Source organism: Echeneis naucrates, chromosome 11 (genome assembly GCF_900963305.1).
Source record: "Echeneis naucrates chromosome 11, fEcheNa1.1, whole genome shotgun sequence".
NCBI classification, from domain to species: Eukaryota; Metazoa; Chordata; class Actinopteri; order Carangiformes; family Echeneidae; genus Echeneis; species Echeneis naucrates.
The window spans coordinates 2,486,964-2,513,907 of NC_042521.1; the positions used below are offsets into that span (position 1 = coordinate 2,486,964).

General features: G+C 43.4%; 1 protein-coding gene across 4 annotated transcripts in view; it reads left to right on the top strand.

Annotated features, from left to right (window-relative positions):
• Positions 1 to 26,944, top strand: part of pvrl2l (PVR cell adhesion molecule related 2 like) — a 221,845-nt gene that overhangs the window by 78,416 nt on the left and 116,485 nt on the right. For all 4 annotated transcript variants that reach the window (XM_029513716.1, XM_029513715.1, XM_029513718.1 and 1 more), the window contains exons 2-3: positions 16,101 to 16,213; positions 18,359 to 18,602. In XM_029513716.1, coding sequence (XP_029369576.1) covers positions 16,101 to 16,213; positions 18,359 to 18,602 — 357 coding nt within the window. The remainder of the gene's footprint in view (positions 1 to 16,100; positions 16,214 to 18,358; positions 18,603 to 26,944) is intronic.

The following is a 26,944-nucleotide window of genomic DNA, read 5'->3' on the forward strand; positions in this document are numbered from 1 at the left end:
GACACAGCGAGGAGTTAATTAGGGTTTCAGTATTCCCGTTGTATTGGCTGTTGACCTTGTTATTCTTCATGTCTTTGGGGTTTTGTTCAGGTAATCAATCTTCTCACGATGAATACAGATGACTTGGGTGACGTTTCCTGTCTCCTCCAATGAAACGGCTCACCTTCCACATCTCTTGGGCCTGACTTTTCCTCCAGCGCCACAATCATGTTCACATTTCTGGTGTTGAAATTTGGCACAGGCCTTCATGTCCTCCCTGACAGGGTCAGGGGTCGGAGGGTTTCCCCTCCAGACGCTTCATTTCCGTTGACCCAATATTTTTGCCTGCAGCGGCAGCAGTGTGTTCAGTTACTGTTGTTTGTGTGGCTGATAGATTTATAGATTACACAGCAGGTTACAGGTACTTTCACAGCACTCGTGATGTTTTTATTTGTTTCCCAGTCGGTCTGCAAACCAACTCAGGTCTTTAGTGAGGATTAAGGTCTTATTTACTCCTCCACACTCATCTCTTGTTGCTTTTTTTTTTTTTTTTTTTTTGCGGCAATGTTTCGAAGATTTGTTTTTTCTTCCTCTTTAGTCAACAATTTTCAACCAAACCCTGAATAAACAGAGACGTGAAAGATGGTCTGGAGGAGGTGAGACAGAGAGAAACGTAGGAAGGAGGGAGAAGGAGGTCAGCAACATGAAGATGGAGAGAGAGACAAAAGAAGAGCAGGAGCCCCGTCGATGACAAGAGAGAGAAATGAGGAAGGAGGGGGAGTCAGTCAGAGGGCAGGAGGGAGGAGGAGAGGCTGACGGCTCAAGTTGAGGAGATCAGTCTGCTCAGTGTCTGTCAGTCAGACAGGAAAGAGACTAAAAACAGCTGGAGGCTCTCACTGTGTGTGCGTGTGTGTGTGTGTGTGTGTGTGTCTTACTGCTTGGTGCCAACACAGGCCACCCTGTGTGTGGTATATGTGTGTTTACACCAGAGAGAGTGGGGGTGGGGGGCGGGGGTAGAGGTGGGGGGGATGTGGCAAGGACAGCCAGAGATCAAAGACACACACACACACACACACACACACTCACACACACTCATAGGAACCAGCCGGTGTTGGCAGTCTTTGGTTAGCTTACACGACTGTTGGATGTGATCTTGATACCTGCAGAGATAATAGATTTGGAGAGGTCACACACACACGCACACACACACACACACACACACACACACACACACACACACACACCTGCAGATGCCCAGTCGCAGCAGGAATCCGGGGAACGAATTGAATTGTAGCAGTGATCGAGGAGAGATTGTGTCCTATGTAATTTTAGTCTGTAATGTCCTGGCACACGGCGTTCTGCTGCCCCCCCCGGCCTGCATCCATCTCTTCTCATTTCTCTTCCTTTCTGAACACAAAGAGCGGACCCCCCCCCCCCCTCACTGTGTTTCTGTGTCTTTCCTTCTCGTTTGCCCCCCCCCTCACCGCTCTGCTCTACACTTTTGCTCTCATCTGTCTGGTTTCTGTTTTGCCGTCTCGCTCTTGTGTGTCGGAGGTATTTTCCTCTTCTGTTTTATTCAACTCTGTTTTGCATGCGGCTGTATTTTTTTTGTGCGCTCTTGTTGCATTTTGTTTTGCTCTCTGGCTTTTTTCTCCCTCCACATATGTTTCTGTCTGCACTGCAGCTTATTTGAGGTCACTTGGTGTGTCCCAGGAGAGGCTGCTGCTATTTCATCAGCTTGTATAACACTGTGTGAACAGGTTACCTCAGGAAAATGGCTGTTATTTGCATTTGCAGCGCATGTGGTGTCAGAGTGGATTCTTTCATTTCCTACCTCCAGTTAACAGAGCCGAACAGAAGTGCACGTTGCCTTTTATAAGAGAAGGTTAATTTGCCTCACCCAGTCTTGCCCTGCAGTTTTCCTGCTCAGCTTTAATGTGATGTCAGGTCACAGTTTTTACTCACTCACATAAATTTTTAAATTTCCATAATTCATGGTCAAGAAATGAAAAAAGAGCCTCCACTTTATTAACAAAGAGTAAATCAGCTCGGACAGGCAGACGAGGAGCTGGCTTGCAGTCTTCTCTCATTTAAATCCAACTCTTATAAAAGTTGGTGCTGACGTGTCCATGAAGTTGAATGGTGATCCTGACGTGTGCCCGCGGGGGTGGATGGTTATTTGTCTCTATATGTCGGCTCTGTGACAGACTGGTGGCCGCGGTCCGGTCTGCGCTGCGCTCCCCTATCATCGGCTCCGGCCCCACAGGGAACCCTCGGAGCAGAATGGCTGGGTGGTTTATCTGTACGAATTTTATTGCTGCTCAGTTCTGTTTTGACCTCTTGAACGCAGCCGTGTCACATAGTGGATCAAAACTGGTAGGCTCAGAGCTCAGACAGCCTCCGAATGTGGTTTGGTTCTGGAGGCCTGCAAAATATAAACCCACAAGAAACCAGTTCAAAACTAATGGTTTTTCTTTTATTGCAAATTGGAGCGTTGCCTCACAATGAGAAGGAATCGATAGATGATTAATAACTTTGCCACAGAGGGACTTGTGGCATTTGAACCTGTCACAGCAGAATAAAAACACAGCTCGGGGTCCAGGGGGCCTGTGTCATTATTTTAGTTTGATTCATTTGCTAAATGACTTCATGACTCAGTTTGCCTGTTTATGAAATGATTTGTACACCTGACCTGACCAACCCCGAAGCTAAACTGATCATCAATAATCAGATAAATCTCCAGGATTGTATTTCATCTGTTTAATGTGCCGCCGGCTGTGACAGCGATTCATCTTGTATCTGATAATCTGTCTGCTAATTGTTCTGATACCTGAGTTTGGTGGATTGAGGATTTTTAGGAGGGGTCTAATGATGAAAGTGCTGCTATCACCACCATCACCTGCTTCATTCGTGATTATTCTTGGCGATGATTCTTTGACTTTGGTTAGCTGAGCGGTGAAAGTAGATTACGAACTTCAAATGTTTGAACTTTCAGGATCAGATCAACAGCTTTTAAGCTTTTCAGGCTTTCAAATGAATTTAAATGAAACATACATACGCTGACGGAGAGGTTACCTGCCCCCCATGCCACGACCCCACGATAAGCAGCATGAGGCATAATTGAATATCTGTTAATGTGTTCTGCAGGTCGTGTTTTTGCCGCCCCCCTCCCTCCCAGATACGTGTTGTCATCAGAAGCTGAAGTAACAATGTCAGCGTTTGTCTCTCTATCTTATTAATTTGTGTTCAGCTTTGTAATCCAGTTATTTGCCACCGGCTTCTCGTTCTGGCAGAAAGTATCAGTAATTAGGACTCAGTGCTTGGCTGGCCGCATTACTTTCGTCTTCATGTTGTACTGAAGAGCGCTCGTTAAAATGGACCTGCGTCGTTTTCAAAAGAAATGAGCCAAAACCGCCCCCATTGTTGGAGTCCACTCATCTACATCCGTGAATCACAATCTCAGCCAAACCAAGAGTGATGAGTCACAAGTTGATTTGGAGAAAAAACAGATTAAAACCATCTCATCTGTGAGGCCTGGTAAAAATCTGCTTCAGACTTTCTGACAAATTTGTTTTGCTCGTAAAACGTGAAATATTTCCAGCCTCTTGGTTTCCTTCTATAATTGATCATTTAAATCTCCTTTGCATTATCTCTTCTACATATTTAATGGCCCCTAAGTTGCAGTCAGGCTCTTTTCAGCTTGAAGCTCATCAATTTCAAAGTACTCCATTGTGCCGCGTGTACGGCCGGACACAGAGATATTGAGAAAGCGAGAGTGGCAGGTGTCATGCACACAAAAAGGACGCACACCAATGAGTCGGTTTCTTTTGTTTAACAAACCCTTTTAGCGCGCTAGGTGAGAGTTAAAAAGCAGAAAGGAGGCAGTTTGCACTGAAGTAATCGCTAATTGGACTCTAAATACACCTGAGTGTGGTGTGGGTGGACAAAATAGCTCCCGGACATCACCTCACATCCAGAAGATAGAGCCCTGGACGCAAATCCAGGGACCTGGGTGACTTCTCCCAGATGAGTGTGCCTGGAGCAGAGAAAATGAAGGAGTGTGGCAGCAGCCTCAACCACAGTTACAATGAATCTATTAGTCAATCGGTTGACTGACAGAAAAGTAATCCACAATTGTGGTTGTTTAATTTGTTTATTGAGTAGAAAGACTGCTATTAGCTCCAAGCTTCTGGATGTAATGGTTTTCTGTGTTTTCCATCACCGTTGGTGGCGTGTATTTGGGTTGTGGACTGTTGGTCAGCCCGCAGTAATTATTAGTCGCGGCCCTAATTAGCATCAGTAGAAGATGGCGAGGGCGGCGACTGTACTTGAAAGCTGTTGGCTGCAGAGACAAATAATGAATTTGGTTTGTTTAGAGGCCGTTGATGCATTGTGCGATTGTTTCCCAGCTGATGTTACGTGTGAAGGGTCACGTCCATACGTACCCGCAGTCTGCAGCACGGAGTAAGATTAATGAGCGGAAGAGTGATTGATAGATTACAGTCGAGCTGGTCGTCTCCGGTCGCGACCCACAAGGTCACAGCAGGACCGATGTTTTTTAGCTTTTCTTTGTGTCCAGCTACTTCGACTTTGGGAGGACGGGAGTTTTTGTTGCTGTCTGTCAGGTTCCTTCCTTTCCAGCGTTACTCGAGGGAAGAGCACGCAATGGACTGCAGGAACTGCAGTTAGAGTTGAAGGGCAAATAATGTGTTAGCAGTTCTACCACTTGCTGCGTCCCCGACCATAAAGACGGAGATAAGACGGTAAAGACATTCCTGTTTGCACTCTGAATGTTCTCTGCTACTAGCCCACTGTTAGCCACTTAGCATGTCCGCTCCCTCTGACGGTAAATGGCTGAGATAAATATGCACTATTAACTCTAACTGCTCATTCTGGCGTTCGGGGAGGCTAAACTGAATTTGTGAGTTGCTGTGAAATTCATCAACACCTTAAAAAGCTGCTAATCAAATCTGTATTTGAAAGACTCATCATGTGACGTAGCAGTTTCACTTTTATCACAGCGTTCCTCAGACCTGGAACTTATTTAAAAGGTCATTACAACACTCATTGACTGTGAAAGTCTTCCGGAGCAATATTGGATGACCATCCAATTTGTCCAGAGCTCCAGCTGTTGTATCTTTATCCCCCTTTTTTCCTTTCTCCTTCCTGGCCGGCCTTTGATCGGAGCAGGAAGCACATCAGATAGGGAAGCCAGACTTTTAAATGGGAGTGTGAGAAGAGCTGTATGGCCTTGATCAGCAAGGCAGTGGGCATGAAAAGAAATGGGCAGCCATGAAAGGACACACAACAAAAGCCATTGACGCCGCCGCCGTGGCTCCTTTGTTTTGTGAAGATATGACAGAGATGTATCATTTAATGCAGCGCTGCATATGGACAGCTTCACGCTCCACCTTAACAAATCCTCAACCTTTTGTCCTTCCTGAAAAGGAGCACAGTCAATCTTCTTTAAGTGCTCCCCGTTTGCTCTGTAACATGTTGATTTCCTCCCTGCCCGCCTTTCGCAGGTGAACAGCCTTGCTTTTGTTTGCACGTCATACAGGAAGAGTTCAGGGCCCGACCGGCAAAGGTGAGCTTTTGAAAGCAGAGACCTTATATATTACCCCTGCTGGGGCAGCAGCAGTTTGTTTGTTTGTTTGGGTTTTTTTTTTTTACTTCCACACGGCTGCTGGTGTTCTTGTTATTTAATGTGCAAACGTATCTGCTGTGGAACGACATGGACCAGCTACTCTGGCTGCTCCAAAGAGGAAGAACAAATGATAAAACACAGATAAACTTTTATTCAGCAGCATCACCACACGCCCTCCATACTTCTGGAGGGGGTTGAATACCTTGCTCAGGGGCACCTCGGCACTGCTGGTTGATCTCCTTTCGCAGTCTTCTCTCGTCCGTTCAGAGGCAAAGCAGGATTATTAGAATTAGAAGTTATCTGGATACCATGTAACACCCAGAACGGCTCCTTTTTTCCCCACTTCAGACCGTGTTCAGGCTTTGAATGCTGTTCCGGGTTTTACTCATCAAAGATGCCAGTTAACTCTGTAATCCTGCATCGAGAGAAAAGGCCCCCAGTCAGGAGCTCAATCCTCACACCTTTGTCTTTAAGACAGAAGAAAAAGTGCAGCTGAACTGTTTGATGTGTTTCATCTTAACCCTTTAACGCCAAAGATTCCTACTGTCCACCTGGACTTTTGCTTATTTTAACTATAAAAACTCCAGAAAGTGCTTTTGCTCGTTTTTCCAGAACACTTAGAACACTTAGGATTTGTGCGAGTGGGACTTCTCAGCTTTCAGAAACCGCTGATCGAGCAAACATCTGCGAGCTTACGGTAATTCAAAGTGTGCTTGTGCGAATGTGTTAACAGGGTTAACGCGAGGCGGCCCCGCCCCGCCCGGCTGTTTTCATCAGCGATTGTTTGACTGCTTACGAAACTCTGGTTTGGATCTTACAAACTAAACCTCGAAAGGCTTTGCTGTTAATCTGCGTATGCTCAGTGAACTTCAAAGCTTTTTGATTCACTAATTGCAATTAGTATATATAAAGAATGGAAATTGAAATATCACACAAGTGAGTGATAAAGCTAATAAGGGAGGGATATGTCTAACAATGCGTTGAAAATGTTGTTTGGTTTGGGGCTTAAACACTGATATTAAATGATTATCTAAACTCTGGTGCACATCTACTCAGTCTGAATGTGCTGCCTGACCGCTGTGTCATCGCTGAGTGCTGCATACATAGAAATATAAGTAGCAGCTGCAGCAGATTCCACACTTGTCTGTTTTAGGTGACAACTTTTTCTCTGGATTTGTGGATATACCTGGACAGGTGGGCGTAAAAAGCTACACTACACTACGATACCCTGCAATTTGAGAAATGTAACTAAATTACATTTCAAACCTGTTCATTATGATAACAATGGCTTTTTTGTGCAGCGCCGTGAACCTTATCGCACTCCTAATGGAGCGAAAGGTGCCGGCGTGAAGGGGAAATCCCGCTCACATTCATCATCAAATCATCTTTAATCGCAGTAGAAACGTGATTAAAGATGGTGATATACAGCAGAAGTCATTCAGTGTCAAATACCAATTACTGGGAACAGCTCACACGCTCACACGTGCACGGAACTGCATTGAAGTCCTAATCACATGGCTGAGTTGGAGCGTCTTACATCTGCAAAAATGGCAACTTTTCTCAGAAATGAATAACAGCTGACTTCTTCGGAGATAGTCCGCTGTGCACTTTGGAAATAATGCGGAGGGATTTGAAAGGGTTTCATAAGCCCACAGGCCGGATCATTTTCTCAGCCCACAGAGGATTAGGCAGCTCCTCAATTCCAGAAAAAAAGAGGAAGAAAAATTAAATGAAATCACCATAACTGGAGTTAATGGGTTGTCAGCTGACATCATGGTAACAGGGAAAAGCCACCCACAGTGTAAACATGCCAGTTCTGTGAGCTGTCAGCCGCCCATTAATATTACCTCCAAATGAAAAGTTACTTCTTCTTCTTTTTCTCCTGCGCGGCTCAGTCTGTCACACCCCATAACCTATCTGACATTTAATGGCGAGTTTAATTAAAAGTGCATTACTTTTACTCGCAGGACATTAAAAAAATCTTTGTTTAAAATTGGAAAATCTTTATTGGCAACATTATTGTCCGTTATTTCAAACAGAAAAATCCATGAGAGGTTTTATGGAAAAAAAAAAAAAAAAAAAATCCTTTCACGTGAAATGACTTCTCTCACTAACTCATATTCAATTAATTTATATTTTGGAGTGATCCCTCAGCGCTCATAAAATAAAACACACCAAGCTCTGAAAATTAATGTGTCATTTTGACTAAAAGACGATTTGAAGCAGTGTGTCAAATTTGTTGCTTTTGACAAATTTAATTTCCAGTTGAGGGAAGTCAAAGTGTCACGTTTATGTTCATGAATACATTTCAGAGAGCTGCATTGTCACCTGGAAGGCGTCTGATCTGTTTTCACATTTCATCTCCCCATTTTCCAAAATCTGTCAGCAGAGAGAAAGCAGTCTGAAATCACATCGGGGAGCTAATCACACCAATCAGTTGCAGAAGTACAAAGTATTAAAACTTTTTGTTCTTCTCAGGACCAGATTAAAAAAAAAAAATAAATTGGTATTTATTCACTTTAAATGCCAATCTCAGATTATTTGCTTGAATTTTATAGTAGAAGAAGCTTTTTTTTTTTTATTTAGAATATGAATCTTTCAGACATATCAGGTCTGATCTTTAATCAGAATGTATTATTTTGCATTCAGGTGACATTAGATCCCTTTACTGAATGTTTGTCATTCAAAAAGAACAACTGGAGCATCTGCTCCGCTTCAAACGGTGGATATGATCTCATTTTGGAATTAATTTCAGCTGTATTAGCATATTTGTGGTTAAAAAAAAACAAAAACTCACAGATGCCAGAGGCTTTTGACTGCCAGCACATAGTTCCTGCATTTGTGTGTGAAACTAAATCTGTCCTCGTGAAAACTAATCTCCTCCTTTCCTTCCACCACGTTGTTGATCAGTGTCCTGTTCCTGAAAAGCCAATACAAAATGCCACATTATGAGCTGTCAAATGCCAATTACCGGTAATTCAGCTCCCCGGTGTGCGGTGAACGCTCTGCTCCCCTTCCTCATCACGTTTGAAGAATTATATTATTTTCCTCAGGTGTCGTGGCCGTCAGGTTTTAATGGGTTTTGACCTGTTTAATGACTGTGCGGTATGTGAAGTATATTGAACCCCGAGGTGATCGGTATCGCTGCATCACCCGTGACTCCCAAGTATTACATTTAAAGAATAATAATGTGATAAATGGCTGAACAGATTTTCTTCAAAAGACTGGTGCTGCTCCTCCAGCCACACACTCAAACCAGCCAAAATCAATATTTTGAATTATCAGTGGATCATACGAGTGTATGAAAGGTGCTGCCTGTTACGATAAACTTCTCTCTGAGAGAATCGCTGTCCGCAGCGCTGTGGAGCGTTCGGGCATCTTCCAGGTCTTTGTTTTGGCCTTCCAGCTTTGGCTCAGTCCAAATCTGACTCGTATTCTACCCACAGCCTGTTTAGAAGTCTGTGAGCTTCTGTTTATTGGCTCTATATAAACGTGATGTCAAAAAAAGGTTTTGGGAGAGGACTTTTGAAGCGGGGCCGCTCCGCTGCTGCCACCTCGGCAGAGCCAAGCTCCATGCTGATTCAAAAATAGGCAGAGGAACCGAAATTTTGCTGCAGGCCCGTGATTGGCAAGCAAACGCTCACCTGGCCGACTTTAATGGAGTTTAAATTGGGTTACAACTAAATTCAGCCCCTGTAAGGATGTCACGATGGAGAAAATTAGCTTTGGAGGCTGTTGTCTTTCTTTTCTTTCCTTATTTTTTATCCCAGACTGGAAACATCTTTATTTCTGCGGGAAAGTTTGACATGGGTGTCTTTGGGGGCTGATGTAATCGTGATCATTAGAGCAGCTCAGGAGCTGCTGGAGACTTATTATATAGTCCAAAAGTACACATCCAGATGAATTTCAGTGTTGCCTTATGGCCGCTGGATGTGTCGCATGCCTTCGAGGTTAAAATTAGACAATATGTGACCATTTTTCAGTCCTGGCAACAAGACGGCAAGTAAGAAATACACCAGAACAGCTAACAATGTGTAGTGATGTATATGTTTATTTCTATAACCATGATCAAGTCACAGAAATGGATGTTCAACACAATATATTTGTGGCACTCTGGGATTTTATCTTTGTTTAAATTTCCAGACAGTTTGATTATTTCCCGACTTTAGTTGGAACATTTATTTGGACCAGTCTTTGTCCCATCTACCCGCCCGCTCCCCCTTTCCTGCTGCACATTCCTTATAAAAAAAATACACCTGAGCTACGAGCTAGAAAAATGCTGTGAATCTGTGATGAAAAATATCACCGCATGAGTCTATCACACGTCTTCCAGCCCTCATTAGCGGTGTGGTTGCTTTAGTGGCTCGGAGCCTGATGCATGCTTGATCGCTCGCCACTCTCGACCGATGCCTCTCAACAAAAGATGCGGTGTCGCCCCTCAACCTGCGCTCACAGCTGAGTGACAAAAGCTGGAGGACAAAGACATGATTAAGTGGAGGAACGACGCTGTTAACCTCGTGATCCTGCAACTTCTGCTGAGATGGATGTTGTGTCATCACTGTGAACATAAATTGCCAATTTTCAGTCTAACTAGAGGATTCATTGAAGAATTTTTTTGATTTCAAGGCTCCAACGTGTGACGATTTAGTTAGGGCTTGCTTTTGACACTTTGCAACTCAAGAGTTCATCTCAATTTATTTATGCTTCTAAATATAAATGCAAGAAGCTGTTTTTCTTTTTGAAATGCACTTCTCACGTGTGTTTCGGAGGACAAAATATATTGTTGTGTCAGCTATGAAAGTTTTTTCTGGAGCAGCAGCTCATAAACACAAACACAAAAACAGAATAAATGTCAGTCAGGGCCGGTAACGTCAAAAATTCATTACAACATTGTTGCGTTGTTGTACGAACGCAAAAGCAGCACAGGATCTTTTGGAGTGTGGGAGGAGTTTAGACGGCGAGCCGAACTCTGCAGACTGGGAAGGTTTATGACAGCAGTACATTAACTATGCATGATCACTTTAAGCAAAAGCATCCCAACCTCCACGTCCATTAAAAATGAAATCCCAATCCCTCATACAGATTTCATTCGGACTTAAAAATTTAATCCTCGTGAAGGCAACGTTTACTGTAACCTAGTTGTGTAACACTTTCTGATAAGCTACCTCTCAAATAGTGAAATTACTGTTATTAAGATGATGAGGTGAATTCAGCACGTAACTGTCGAGCTATTTATGACACAACAGCCAGGATTTTAATGGACGTTGCAGGAGTTACTTTAATTTCCCATCAGCTGTCAGCAGAGAAAGCCTTCATTCTTTTGTGTATGAGTGTGAATAAGTGAAAAGGTGAGAAGTTTTTTGTTTTTTTTTTCTGGTTGTTATTGGTCCTTAATCACTGCAATTTCCTCTTTCAAAGTTAAAGCTCATAAATTCAGGCCACAAAGACTTTATCCTGTTGAATGATTATTTGAGAGACAACTAAAAAGAAGAGAAACAACAGACGCGTTTTCGAATAAACAATCTGCCGTTTGCAAACACCTGAGGACAACTTATTGGTTTATAATCCACTTCCTGTGATCCTTTTTAGCAATAGACACATATATCAAATTAGGAACTTTACCAAAGACAAACACAAGCACCGCTAATAATGTTTCACGAGACCTGCGGCTACATATCATCTGCTCTAATTTGTTCACATATGGTGCCAGGAATCATTTGATATTTAGATAATGAGCAGTGGGAGAGAAGAGAAATAAAATTAGCTTAGTCCTCGATGTGTTCAAATAATTTTGGGTGCAACAACTTCAGCCTTTCGGTCGTGTTCATTTGTTCCATTTTGGCTTTTTGCAGCTGTCGGTAATCACCTAGATAACTGACACAGTGTCAATGATGTCGTGTTGACAAGAACAAAAATCCCCAAAACAAAACAGCTCTGGTTCACTGCCTGTAGTGTGTGATTCGGATGTTAATGTGGCTGAGTGTGCACCCCCACACAGCCCCACACCCCCCAGCGTCTCCCTCTTGCCAATGCTAAGTGTGTCTACATGGGGGAGCTCCACATAAACAGGCAAATGCCACAAGGCTCTAAATGTCAATTAACTGTGATTCATCTCTCTGGTGCATTGGGAAGAAGGCAGAGTGTGGCCATTCATTTAACCGCCTCCTCTCTTTGACTTTCCATTTACGTTTAGCTGATGCTCCGATTCACTGCGACTTCCAGCGAGTTCAACAGCAGAACAAGCTGCAAATCCCGGAAAAACACGGGGTGGCAGTCAGCAAATGGAAGGGGTTGAAAGACGGAGGCCGTCGTGGCGGACTGACACCAATTTCACTGATGACGAGCATGTGTGTGATATATTTCCAGGAGAGAAAAAGGAATTAGCATAACCAACAACTGTATGGCTTTCCAGAGAACAGGCAGTTTGGCCCCAATGATTGTCTCAAGTATAACAGCAGTATAAAAATCTAAATGTTAATGTTAAGTTCGGCCAGGTGTCTGAAGTTAGAACTGCAGGAATTAACGCATTCACTTAAAAATAACAAGTTGAACTTTCCTTCATTTGTTCCAGCAGAACTAAGTGGATTTTCTTTTTATGACTGAAAAATGTGCTTAAAAAGAAAATTGTATTTGCTTGATTTGAAGTGTAATCAGCAGTTCTTCTTCTTCTCCTCCCAGTTATCTCAACACCAAGTCTATTTAAAAGCCAATTCTGAGTTTGACAGATTTACTGAAATGTTAAACAAAACCGCAAATTTGTCCTCATGCAGGAGAAGTTTTTTGTGTGGCAACATAATCCTCAAAGTTTTTTGAAACCAAAAAACGTTAAAACAGGAATAAATCTCTCCACCTGAAACAGACAGATGTGGGCTGATGTGGAAGTCTCAGTCCAGTTCACTTGTAGAGGAACACATCAGGTTAGCTTCAGGTCTGAGTCAACACGCCTCATGTCTGTCTTATTAAAGACCAGCAGTTAATGAAGCGCTGCGCTCTGATCGTAATCTTGTTCTAATCAGGCAGGATTGTGTATCAGCTGACATCCGCTCATTCCCGTCAGCGTTATCTGATAAGTTCTGAGAAACCGATACAGAAACACCAAACCAGCTCTGTGGTCATTTATGAAAGTGCCTCTTACATATTTCCCCCATGAATCGACAGGCACTTTAAAAAATCTCAGTGGATCTTTACGGAGACTGTTTTTTATTTTCAGCATTACTAATCTCAGAGTAAACACTGAATCAGACATTTTTTGTGTGACTGATGTGAGTCTTTACAACAGAGGAACGTTTTTCCTTCACTTTCTCGTTTACAATCAAACTGTGTTTCTGTCGCCGCCTAATCAGATCTCAGCAATCACTTTGGTGAGCATAAGAACTAAAAGCAGTAAAAAAAAAGAAAAGAAAAAGGATTTTAGCCATTTCAGCTGCTGGTCTCACACGTTAAATGACATCATCAGACATTTGACAACAAAAGGTCCAGAAGCGGCACCGGTCGGTCTATATGAGCTGAAATAGTCAGCTCCATCGCCGCAGGGCTTTTTTTTGAGTCGGGCTCAGAGGATATGAATCATTTCTGATGTGATCTCGCGCTCTCTGCTTCCTTTAATGTTTTACTTCTTTCCTCCTCATAGTTCTTTCTGGCCATGTTCAAACTTTCCCACCCTGTGGCCTCCTTTTTGGTCTCCTGCTCTCTCTGGTTTTTAGCCATTCCCCTTTCTCCCCTCCTCGGGTCTCCCCCCTGCATCACCTTCCATCTCTCTGATTTAGTCACTTTACTCTTAGAAATCTCCTCCTCGGCTTCTTTCTTTGTTACTCTTTTATTCTTTTACGTTACTCCTCCCCCATAAATATTTCTTCCGTATCTTCCAGCTGCTTCAGTGTCTTTTCAGCTCCTTTATGTCTTCAACCGTCTCCCGTTTTTTTTACTTCCACCATCATCCTCCCCTGCTTGTTTCTGTTATTTTCTCCTGCTTCACAGAGGAGGTTTTATTGACCGCTATAAATAAGCAGAGCATTTATGTGAGTCATGGCTTTGGTGAGACTGTCTGGTATGTGTGTGTGTGTGTGTTTGTTTCAGCTTCTTTAATAGTAGGAGTTGTGTGTTGATGTGTTTCATTTGTTTATATGCAGAAGAAGAAAGAAAGGTGCCGAAGGAAATGCAGTCAGAGGTGAACGCTCAGTTACTCACCGATAAAAGCTGTGAAGAAAAACAAAACAGAGTTTTTTTAAATTGTGTTTTGCATGTTCATGAATATCTGTCCTGCAGTGGTAGCTGATAACTGTCGGCCTCAGGGAAGAGACCGAGTCAGTCTCACATGCACTGATGTTACAGTGGGATGCTCTGATTTATGCACACACACTGTTAAGCATGCATCTGCCCTAACAAACAAAATTCATCCCTGCACACATGGGCGGACACGTGAACGCACCAATGCCGTAAATCCAAAACAATCAACGCCCCTCACACGCTCTTTGTGCGATGGTGTTTTACAGCTGGCATGCAGGCCAAATCCCACACAGCCGATTCACCTCCACGCCGTGACGTGTTACATATTGTCCTAATCAATCCCTCACACACTAAGAGGCTTTCTGCTCTGGAGCCACCCGTGGCCAGCCGGCGCTTTGTGAGCACTTATCCCCTTTTCTTGTGGAGAGAGTGAGAGGCCGTCTCCCTGCAAGAGTTTTAACTTTGCGGGCTCAGAGGCCGGATGAGGGGGAGGAGGGTGGCGGCGTGGCCGGGGCGAGTCAGAGACGTGAACAATTAAAGACCCCTTCGGAAAATGTCACCCAAAGTCTCACATGGTCGTGTGTGCGACTTGCCCAACGCTCTGAGCTGTCGACTCGGCCGAGATTGCATTAACGGATTACGAGTCGACTTGTCTTGCTCTCCCTGATCCTTTTTTTTTTGTTCTTCTTTCTTGTTCAGTTTGAAACATTCTCTACCTGGCAGGATTACAAAATCATGGAAGGCTCTGGTGGTTGAAGTTTTGGTATCCGTGAGACGATCTGATTCTGGTTTCAAGTGACAGAAACCATCTGAGTGTTTTATCTCCTCTGTGAGCAGTCAAGACCTGAGTCACTCTTCTTATCGGAGGGCTGTTTTCTTAGCCATCCATAGAAATAAAGCAGATTTTGGGAACCTGGCTGGATGGCTGGATGCAGGGTCCATCACAACGTTAGAGAAGTCCTGATGGTGCATTTTTTTTGAAGGCACAGTTTGTAAATATAAAATGTTGGTTTTTCGGTATATAGATCCTAAACCTGCATTATGTTCAGAAAAAGACCTCTGAAGTTCATTCATATACAGATAATAATAATTAATATTAAATAAAAACAAGGTGCGCTTGTAGTCCTTTTTCCAGCTGCGAGCTGCTGGCGGACAACTCATCTAAATAAAACTAAGAGGCAGAGACAATAGATGTCAGTGTCTGTTTTTAATGAACACGACCAGACGGGGCTCACATGTGGTTTAAAACAAGACGGTATCGTGGAGTGCTTTTGTCCCGCCGTTGTTTAGCAGATATTTGTCCTGCTCATGGTTTCCTGCTGCTCTCTCATGCAAATGAACATAAAGTTTCCTGTTGAAAGCATCAAATGCACTTTCTACTTTGTCAAACTGAAATCCAGTTTGACGCTGCGATCTCCTGTAGAGACTACTTTACAGCAGAGACCTGACAGAATCCGAAGTGATGCCGACTTTTTTTGGGGAATAAAAACAAGGTATCACAGCAGCACTGTGTTTTTTTTTTTAAATAAAAAAACATGAGGTAAAGGTTCAAAAGAAGTCTTACTACATGTGATTTGAGTCTCAGCAGCAGTTGAGTCAGTCGGTTGCAGACTTGGTGTTGAGGCGCTGCCTGCAGAACAGCAGGCACTGAGTTTGCTGAGGCGCCGCCCGCCTCGGACTGAACGAACAGGCCAGCTCTCCGGGCTTGACCTGTCTGACCCATCACTCTCTCAAACGGCGCTCTTCATGCTCAAGCAAAGAGACACAAACACCTTTAACAAGTTTCAAACAGATGAAAGCTGCAGTGACATTTCTGGAGGCTCGCCCCCTAGCGATGCCTCCTGCCAGACAAGATTTACTATAATGAGGGCCTAGCTGAAGAAAGTTGATGGAGACTTTCCCTCAGGCTTGTTATCAAAGGCTCATGATTCAGATTATCCTCTTTAATGAACCTTTCTCTCCTTCCATCATGCTTTGCTATAACCTTGTCTTAAAGCCTCTGTTGCACACCGAGGAGGTCGATCCTCCCTTCTGACTCAAGCAAAACGAGTGGGAGGGAGAAACATCAATCAAGGAAAATCATTAAAATAACAGTGGATTCATGATGAAATACTTCGAATGCTCCGTTTGTTCGTCTTTTCGCTTCACATCAACCAAACAAAATGATCATCATTTTTAAAATATTGGTTTTCATGGATGATTGAATAACCGCCGTCCCCCTTCTTTGTCTCTCCTCTCCTTCCTCCAGGTATCGCAGCTCAGAAGGTCCGAGTCGAAGAGGAGCTCGAGGCGTATCCCACAGAGTCCGTAGAGCTGCGATGCCAGTTCATCGACGGAGGAGGCCGAACCAAACTCACACAGGTTGGCAGATGAATTTGTGCTTTTTTTTTTTTTTTCCCCAGTCGGTGAAAAAGGCAGACTGACTGCAGCTGATGGAGGGAAATCAGCTGGTGTGTCGAGCCCGTTCCCATGATCCTCTCAGTCTGCGCACAGAATAAGAAGACGCCAACAAAGACACTATTTTGGCTTCCATTGAAATTAATTCTCTGCATTCACAAAACTCTCATCCACATCCAACCAACTTCTGCACATTTTCCATTTCTGCCTTAACAAGTGGAGTACCAAAAAAAGTGTTTTTACACATGCAGACATATGTGGAAATTAAAACATGAAAAAAAAAAACTAATTGCCACATTTCCGCTGTTTTCCATCTCACCTTCTTTTGTTTGAGGCAGCTACTGTTAATGATTTCCTAATTAAAAACTCTTTTTTTCTCAATGATCTAGCTCCCAATATTCACAGAATAAAAATGCGAGGAGTGTATTTTTTTTTTCTTAGCTTGTGAACAGATAGTTATAGTGTCCTTACACTTTGAGTCAACAATGAAACGATAAACAATAAAAAAGGCTAGCGATGACCTGGACTGATACCGTTATTATCATTTATTTTAAAATGAATTCTTTTGGCCCTGAAAATCATTTCGTGAAAACCTGTAACGGTGATCTAGATGATCTTGTTTGCGGGGAGTTAAACAGTGCAATGCTAACCCTCCTCCGTCGTCAAGCCTTTGTTTTCCACCCTGTCTGTTTGGAGCAACAAGGATGAAACCGACAGAAAACAACACAAAATAAAGTGAATTCTTCACAGAGGATCCTTCACTCTGTTTTGATGTGACCTGTCGTGTCATTTCCAGACAGCGATTGCCTTATCTCGGTTATATGTGCAGAAAATCATCTAAAAGATCTTTGTGAGCAGTAATTGCTGACAGACACACAACTAACCTCAGTCTGACTCTCCTGAAATGACCAAACCTCAGACAATGTGGGATTATCACACACAATGTAGACTGCTAGTTGCTGGTCCAGTTTTATTTTGGTGAGATACGTAACCCCACCCAACTGGTGACAGAATCCATATTAAGTTAGTTCAATAGAGAAAAATGACAGACACAGTAAATTATTTTCCTCAAAATCAACATCAAATGAGGGCGACCCATCCGCTAATTTCTTCTGACATCTAGGTAGCGATCCATCTTTCTCCCCACAACCTTCACCCCCCTCTGCTTTTCCCTAAATGTTTATTAATGAACTTCTTTCCCTCTCCTTCCTGGTTTCCATCTTTAGCCGGCAGTTTCTATTTGACACTGTCACTTTGGAAACTGGAGAGAAAAGAGAAATCCATTTGTTACAACATCCCGGCGTTCTCCCTCAAGGCTCAGTCTCACTGCCGCCATAGGAGACGTCAATATCATTCACATACCAGAAATCTGAAGAAGAAAAGCCAGTGAGATCGTTTTTCTTGAAGCTGTGTTAATGGCAACAGGGTCCTTGAGAGCATTTGCAAGTTTGAGAGACCTTTAATTTCCTCCTGTAATAGATTCGTGACTCCTTACTCACACAGCCTTAATTGAGCTTGACATTTTGCAGCTTTAAGTGAAAGTATTTCAATTGTCATAGAGGAGAGAACGGCGGAGATTTCTTGTTAAGAGAGATCTCCAAAATCATTTTGTGTGTGTGTTTGTGTGTTTGTGTGTATTCATATATATATATATATACGTGTATATATATATTGTGTGTGTGTGCTGCCTCACAGTCTGCTGATGAAATTTGAGGTGAAAGAGACCTTTTTCTCATAAATAAATTCAAATTCAAACAAACAGTCGCGGTACACACATTTTTATGTTCAGTGCACCTTACATTTACTGAGCATAATTATATCTGACCTGCCTTGTAAATAAATATCCGCATATCTACTAAGAATTCAGAGCTCCGGGACTTTTTTAAAGTCTTCTTCAAAGGAAGCCAGTGATGGTTATGTGCAGTTACTGTGCGTTTACAACAAACAAGATGAAGAGGAGCTTATTTCTTTTTAATCTTTTTAACAGTGCCGGTTTGCCACAATATGTAAAACTAAAGTCGAAAAAAACAACAGAGCTCAGGTTAAATCCCACAGCAGCAAAGAATCCATCTGTTAATTGGTGTTTTTCATAAACTCTCCTCTCTCCAGGTGTCTTGGATATGGGAGCCCACTGATGGCCAAAGGGACAACATCGCCGTTTACCACCCGATGTACGGGCAGAGTTTCCCAAACACGGATTTCAAAGACCGAGTTGTCTTCCTGCACAACAGCCTGGAGAATCCGTCCATCAGGATTTCTAACCTCAGAATGTCCGACGCTGGCCGTTACACCTGCGAATACGCCACCTATCCTTCAGGAAACGAACAAGGGACGACCACCCTCACCATGCTCGGTGAGTGACTCACATGTAGCAGAGAGCTCCTCATGTTCGCGTGTATACAAGGTCAGCAGTGATTCTCTTCTTCAAAAGCGAGTCGAGCTTGAAGCTGGAGACTTCCTGTCTGTTCTGCAACACCAGCCCTGACAAGTCCCGTCATGGCCATCTGCTTATCACTGAGCTTCCCACCGGACCTCAAATCTGAGAGGAAGCGATTTGGGACGTTTGACGAGCATCCTCAGAGTAAAGCCAGCGAAAAACAAGGATGGCGGGCGACGAGGCTGAACATGTCCAGGATGAGCCTTTACGCTGTATTTAGAAGCAGTGTCGTTCAAATGTGTTGATTTGATTTATCCAGCAGGAAGTCTGCAGTCTTAAGTCGAGCCCACGCACTCGGACTTTGCCTCTCTTGGGCAGTAAGATTGGAATTATATTCGAATATTAACATTTTGACAGCCCGGCAACAGGCAGGTAATAGGTCTTTATGCTGTAGGCACCATGTCACTTTCTTCAAAGGAGATCAGGCTCCTTTAAATAGCTGCGATTAATGTATTTTCAAACAATAACAGGAGGTGATGTGGATTTATTTGACAGCTGACTTAGTTTGCAGTGGCAACATGTTAACGCCGGCGTTGTTGTGTACGTCGTATTGTCCCGGTGAGCAGGTTAATTGAGTTCAATGGATACTCCACAGATGTTAGCGTTAGCCATGACAACTTGCCAACACATTGTCATTTCTGTACACAAACAATCATCAGAGCTGACCTCCACTGTGACCTTCTTAACGTACAGGATCTGAACAGTCATAATTTTTGGTTTAATTACAATTAGGTCTGCTTCGGCCAAACGACTGAATTAATTACTTGTCGAGGGCCTTCGCTGAGATAATGAGATGAAGGCAGTTGAGATAATCTTGTCCCGGTTTTGTATTCACACTGCTTCTATGCATGTAAATGTGGCAAACGATCACTTGACACTTCTTCGCCTCTGACTTTAATTCTGACAGTTTATTGGGATTTATCAGACCAACTATAGTCGTCCAGTTAGACTAATGGAGGCGTCCATATGGTTTCCCACAACATGTTTACATCACAGATAACAAATCAAAGGTTTGTTAGCACACAAACATAAAACAGACGTTGTGATCAATGTCCGTCAGAAATGACCGGCCTCACAGATATCACAGAAAATAGATGACACCTCTGACCCCAAACCTCTCAGGTAGCCATCTTTACATCCACAGACACTCTGCTGACTGCGTAAATAGATATTTTCCTTGTGAATGTAAATAACAGATAGTCGGAATGCCTCCATCCGGCAGCGATGTCTCATGGAAGACTCGATCTTTCTCTTGCTGACAAAGTTCGGTCTTGTGGGTCCACTTCAGTTTTTTTATCGATCACGTCTTCTCCCTGGACGACATGAGGACGGAGCAGAGTCACGTTTCTCCGCTCGTTGTTGTTGCATGGGGTGATAAAGCTCAGTGTCAGTCCGGTCTCTGTCATTAAACTTTATTATTTTGCCAAAACAGACACATCCTTTCTTTCAAAGAAGCCCACAAATGAACAAAAAGGCTGTAAAGGGAATTTCCATACAGACATAAATAGAAGTAAATAAATAGAAATCTGCTGAAAAACCAGAATCCAACCAAGAACCAAAGTAAAAGCTGAACAGTATGTAACGATAATGACTACTCAGGGCTGACACGGAGGGCTCTCTAGAAAGTAAAAAGGCCTGAAACGTAGAACCGACTCACTGGCTGTTAAGTGAAGTAATTGATTTTCTCAGCGGGATTGGCAGGGAGGGGCAGCATCTCTCCATTTGAATAATAGTGTGTCAAGCCTTTAAAGAGGTGAAAGCCAGCGCTGGGCTCGCTCTGTGGGCTCCGTCAGCTCTGCCGGGTCGGCCGGGTTAGGCCGTCTGGGTTTCACTCAGCTTGATGGGGGCAAGACCGGATCATGTGAAGACGTCAGACGGGCGCGTGCTCACACTTCCGCCTCAGCTGGAGTTAGAGCTCCTTCAGCTCAGCGCTTTAGCTGTCGAGGGAGTCAGGAGAAGTGCAGTCTGCTGTAATTAAATAAGACATTGTGTAATATTTAACCAGCAGGAGGTTAAGTTACCATATACACCTGTTCTCCGTGGTTATGTCCACAGTTTAGCTTTTATCAACACCACCCCAAACATTCAGGGAGGACTGACACTGAATGTGAAATCTGCAAAATCGCTTTCAGTTACCTCGGTGCCTTGATTTTTTGAAAGTGAGTGGATGTTTAGTTGCTGTTAGCAGGGGATGCATCCTGTTTGTAATGGGAGACAGCTGGTGTTATTCAAACGCCCACATGTCCTCCCGTTTGCACTCCACTTACAAAGGCATTAGATTCCTGGCGTCTTTCTCTCACACTTCATGCCTGAATGTGAATAACAACAGTTCCCTTGATTGTCATATGGAAGTGCTGTGCTTACAGTATATGGCCCGTATCGTCAGTGCTTGTACGATTGAGGGTGCACAACGGCACGACACTTTCAACTGCGTTCGCCGAACTGATATCCGGTGCAGGTCGATGCAATCTGCCTGCCGCTCTCTTCTTTTTATTTGCCAAATGTGAGAGATTTACTTTCTCAAGCAACAAATTTGATGCAATTTCACAAAATTGTATTTGTTGGGCTCCAACTCAGTAAAAGGAAGAATTGAAAGAGACTGAGGTGTCTGAAATAAACAAAACCTTTGTTCAGCTCTCAGACGTGGTGACTTTGTGCTGATAATTTGTTCCAGCCTCAAAGGCGGTTCTGGGGATTCCTTATCGGCTACATTAAAACAGTATACATAGTCTCCTATAAGTCTGTGTGGAAACGCTGTTCAGTCAGCGAGCAGTAATTAAAAGAAATTCATTACAGTGTGCCAGTTGTTGCAGCCGGGATGGTCCGTGGAAAGAAGCGCTCTGCAGCTCCTTTCATGTGCTCTCCCAGCTGGGCAAAGAAATATTTCGCTCAGTAGTTTTTCGAAGTGAACCTTCACACAGCAACACAGAATCCACTCTGGAAGCTTCTCTCACAGAATTCAGAGCACACAGGAGATGCAGAGCTTGGCTGTCCCGCAGAGAAAACACAGAGAGAAATACTGGTGCGGGCTTAGCCTTCAGATGGGCAAGCTAAGCCTCCTTTGCTGCTGCTGGCACAAAGCATCCTGGGAAATACCTGCGAGAAAGCTCACTGCCTCACCTTTTGTTTCGAGTTTTGCCGAAGTGTCAAACTCTCTGGGTCAGACTTTTGGCCATAGAAACGACAATCACATTAGACCACAGTGAATCCACAACTGCTGACAGCCAATCACATTACATGTTATTGGATGGAGAACCACCAGGACCCACAATCATATCACAGCTCATTTAGGTATGAATACACAATCCTGACAGCCAATCATGTTAGAACTTATTGGGTGCGGCACCGCTGCAGGCCAATCTTGTTACCACTTATTGTGCTGTGAATAGTAAAAGTATCACTCACTTGGCAGCGACATCGCATCATCTTTGATGGGCAAATGTACAAAACGAAGCACAGTCAGTTATTGTTGTGAGCACGTTGCAGCGAGGAGGACGGAGATATGACGGCAGGTGAGGAAGGTTTTGTGTTTCTGAGCCTCAGAGTGAAAAATAGTTTGGATTTGAGGCGGTGAGAGTCCAGAGGTCGGAGGACTGACGGGTCATTGGCCGGAGTCCACGCAGCGACGTAGCGACTAAGTGGCATATTGGAGTCAAGCCTCTGCCAGCAGCTGTCATCCAGAAATGAATCAGTGCTGGGGAGAAGTCGATGGGTGGAGCTAAAGAGATTTTTATTTGTTTATTTATTTTTGTGTCCTGGCAAAACATTAACATTACTGAAGTGCACTGAAAGAGGAACAAACAGGCAGTAAAACCAGCAATCTGGCACTGCATTAAAAATGTAGTTAAGCCTTGAGCTACGTCCCAATTGCATACTCCAAATTCTAGCTCCGTTTCTTAATCTTGGTCCAGAAAGTAATGGCCATATTGTTTCACATATTTATTTACTCTTTACCAAATGTCAGCGCACTGTGACGTCACCTGCCGCTTGGTGAACGTCTGCTCAGAAGCCCCCAGGTTGTAATTTGGCTGCAGACGTCTTTTTTTTGTTTGTTTTTTTTTTTGGAAACCAAAAGATTTTGAGGAGGAGCGATGGCGAGCTGTCTCTAAACTCCGTACAGATGGGCAGGCAGGTCGCCACGTGTTTGTCAATCACACAGCAGCCACGCCCTAATTGGTCCTTCAATTTCTGTTCTATTTTCATCCATTTCAGATCATGTGAGGTAGTAAATCTAAAGAGAAAGTGGGTCATTTCCCCATAGACTTCAATACGATATGACTTCTTTTTTACAACAATCATATCACCTGTTTTATTAATCATTACAATGCTTTGTTATAGAGAATTCGGTTGTGTTCATGCTGGGAAAAAGTGTGAAATTGTACATATATCAGTGTTAGTGTTTGAATAATATTAATATGGAACTGGGACACACGGCTCGTTTCTCAGGGGCCCGATTCACTGAAGGGATTAACGTCTGTTGCCAACATGCACACCACAAATAGAGCCGGTGTCACGCCTCACAAATAGTCAGCTGAAAAATCTGCCAGTCCAATTGGACTCGTCCTGCGTTGGTCATTTGTTTTTCATTTTGATAAATGAAGAGCTGAAACGTTTATGAGTCGGTGGTTTTATGTTCGGAAACTGCAGCTTTCATGTTGTAAATGTGGTTCAATAGTCGGAGCAGCTGCACTCTGATGTTAAAGCAAGCCGTCTCGACCTTTAGCTGTCTGGTGACCTTGTGATGTTTTTTATGTCTTATGTAAGAGATTTCTGGGCTCTGATGAGTTTAAATGAGAACTTGTCAGTGTTGTACATCTCAAAATAAAATAAAAACTCCGTCCCAGTCAGTGAAAACAGGAATAAATCCCGGTCTCCACCTCAGCACCGTCTTCTCCAACGTTCTTTAGTGAAGCTTTTTGACCCCAGCAGCTTCAGCCAGCAGCAATATGACTGACTGTTACCAGGCAGCTCCCAGGTGAAAATATGTGTAAGAGTGAGAAATGGCTTTTTGCCCTGAACAAACTCTGTGTGCAAAGCAAACCTTCCCTGGATGAGTAAAAGGTTAAACAGAAATTATAGAGGTGATGCCTTTCCTCAGCACTTTTTTAGGCTCCAGCGCTGATGGTGCACTCAAACAACCTAAACTGAGAGGTGAGCACGGCCTTTACAGCGAGAGGTGGAACAAGAAAAACAATTTTCATATACCGAAAATTTGTTTGCACCAAAACTGGAATAAGAAATGAAACATCTATCGTCCTTCTGTTTGAAAAAAGAAGATGGATGGACTGAATGTTTGCCCTCACGGATCCGTAAAATTGTAGCTTAATGTAGCAGCACAAAGAGATGGTTTTCTGTTTTTAATTTTTTGCATCAGAAATGATTATTTATTTTGGTTCTGCTTGTTTTTGTTATTATTTCAGACACTTAGCTTGTGCTCTCAAGTTGAATTAGCTTCCGCGGTCTCCAGCTTAAATAAATGCATTTTGTCAACATTTCCAGCAGCCGGTAATGAGTTGTCAAAACAAGACGCAGAGCAGAATAATTGCAGTATTAACTATTCGGGTTTTTTTTTGAATATTCATATATTGTTAACAGTTGAGGAGACGTCTGAGAGCCAAACAGATGTTTGGAAATATTCATCCGCAGCGTTGTCAAGCTGAGAGATGTTTACGAACCTGGGCAGCTGCTGGGATACGAATCCCAAGAAGTTAACCAGCTCCAGGAGCTTTTATTGATTTCTTTTTTTTTTTTTTTTGGGGGGGGGGGCGCTAATGTATGCAGCACAGTGGAAAGTAAAAATAATAATAATGAAAAAAACACAACTCCTGTGAATCCATCAGGGTGTGGCAGTGAATGGACCAACATTCAGAGAGGAAGAGGAGGAGGAGGAAGGTTTCATATGATCCGTGTGCTCTGCAGCCTCGATGTCAGAGTAACCCGACATTGTCCTCTGATCCTGCTTCATATTAAAATCCCAGCTTACCGCGGGTGACATATTGGTTTTTGTTCCAGCCAAAATGGAGCTTTTAGCTGGTTTCCGTTTTGTGCTTTAGCCGCCGTCTCATGAAGGCATTCAGACAGATCTCGGATTTACTCTGCCTGGCCAGGGATGAATTCAGAACAGATGGAGATGTGCTAATGGAGCATTTTGACAGGCAGGTGAATTAAAATATGAATATGTGAATCACAAACTCAACTTTTGATTTCTTTGGAGCAGCAGCACCAGCTCTGTAAAGTTACACCTCGCTCCTTTTGTCTGTCCAAAAAAAAAAAAAAGTGTTGAGATATTTAACTAAACATACAAAGCAAGATCGTCAGTATGAGTCATCATTTCATGGGTTGTTTGACACTTTATGTTTTAATACTTTGGGATTTTTTTTGTTTGGCTTTCTTTCCCTAGTTTTGACATAGTTACTTCCTGTTTTATTTTGAAACCACTTCCTTTGTGTGTCTCAGGTTTAAGTTACTTCCTGTCTCTGTCTGCCTGCTTTAATGTGTTTCACCTGTGTTCAATCATCCTTTCCTCCCTTTGTGGATATTTTTTTGCCTTTGCTCAGCTCAAATGTTTTCCCACTTGTGTTTATTTTATTTTAGTTTTTTTTTTCCGCTGCAATTAAAACTTGGACTTTGTGGTTGTAAGTAACTTTTTATTTATATGAGATCTGTCTTTTCCACCGAACTCTGTTGTTGATCTGTGCTTTGGTCCTGTTGCCACAGTCCTGTCATCTGTGAAAAATGAAAGTGTTTCAGTGAGATCACAGTGGTCTGCTAATGGACTTCAGCTTGTGGAATTTGTACAGGTTGCTTTCAAACTGTTTCAAGAGCCACGCGCGGTAAAACAGCCCAAAAAGGAGATGAATGTGGGTCAGGTTTGGTTAATTACAGCCATTAAAATGGGTCAGTCATGGCAACGGTGAGGACGTTTCATCTCCAACCAACCACATGTAGATAGGATACGTGCAGGATCTGAATTTTTGCCCAAAATGAACAAACCACTTGTAATCTAGTTTAGAGCTCGGTCTTCAAAAGACCAAAGTCTGGCTCTGATCTGGCACAGTGCTGGTCCCTCTCATGGTGAGGTTGGTGTCCTTCCAGCCAAAAGCGACAGCTTTGTGGTTGGTTGTTGTCTGGTCGGTGACTGTGACAGATGTCGGCTGTCCTGTGAGAGCGCCACCTTAATCCTGCAACAGCTGGCTTCGCACTCACTTACAAACCTTCGCACTTGGCAGATATTCCCACCTTGTTTAGAATTCAAGCTGGATGTCTTCCAGTCGCAGGCCTTGTCCTGTAAGAGCTGCCAAGGTGAAAAGGAAGACTGTCTTCGAGAAGTTTGTGGAAGTGTCCGGTCTACAGAAGACGCACACACGTCTCCCTGGGGGATGACAAATGGCGCACAGTGGAAAATTACAGACCGAGTTGAGTGTTTGGAAAAACCATAATGCTCGACCAAGTGCTCCTCAGAAGGTCACGGGGTGGGGGTGGGTGGGGGGGTCCGCAGAAACGTTTCCTTCTCCGCGCCAAACACACGTCATGCAGTTCATTGTGTTTGGAAAGATTACTGTAATGCCTTGTTCCTGTCTCCTTCTCAGCCGGGGGGGGGGCTTCTGTGTTTATTGGCCTTTGTTAGTTCAGCTTCCTGTTTGCTTTCTAATTACTCTGTACTCGCCTCGGACCGACGTGAGGAGCAGCAGTCGGCTCAATTGGATGCGATGTCACGAAACACATCAGGGACAGATACTCCCAACTTGTTAAAGCTCCCAAATCAATTCCAGCTCCCTCTCCACTACTCTCTCCTCTCTGCGCAGACAGCCCTTCTCTCTCTGTCTGTTTTCACTTCGCTCTGCTTTGGTTAACTCCTTCATACCTGAACTCTCCACCTCTGGTGATGGGAAATTCAGTAATTAATCAGAAATCGACGAGTGATCGCTAAAGCTGATGCATGTGTTGTCTTTTTGACCCCAGTTGAATATTTATTCTGAAAGACTGAAAATAGTTTGGGTGGGAAGGGTTGGACCAGATTGTGGTGCAGCAGAAGCCGCTCTTCAAATCTGCTGGCAGATTCATTTCCTGCTGGCAAATTACCAAAAATAGGCTAATAAATAAAAGTGGAGGAGGACATTAGCCAGCAAAGTTGTGCTGGTCAGATCATGCGATCTCTCACCGCCTGGAGTCAAGTGGAGTCCTGACGAGTTCAGCACTTCACGGCGAACGCTGCAGAAGAGCAGTGAAGTTCCAAATCAAAGTTTAGAGCAGGTGAA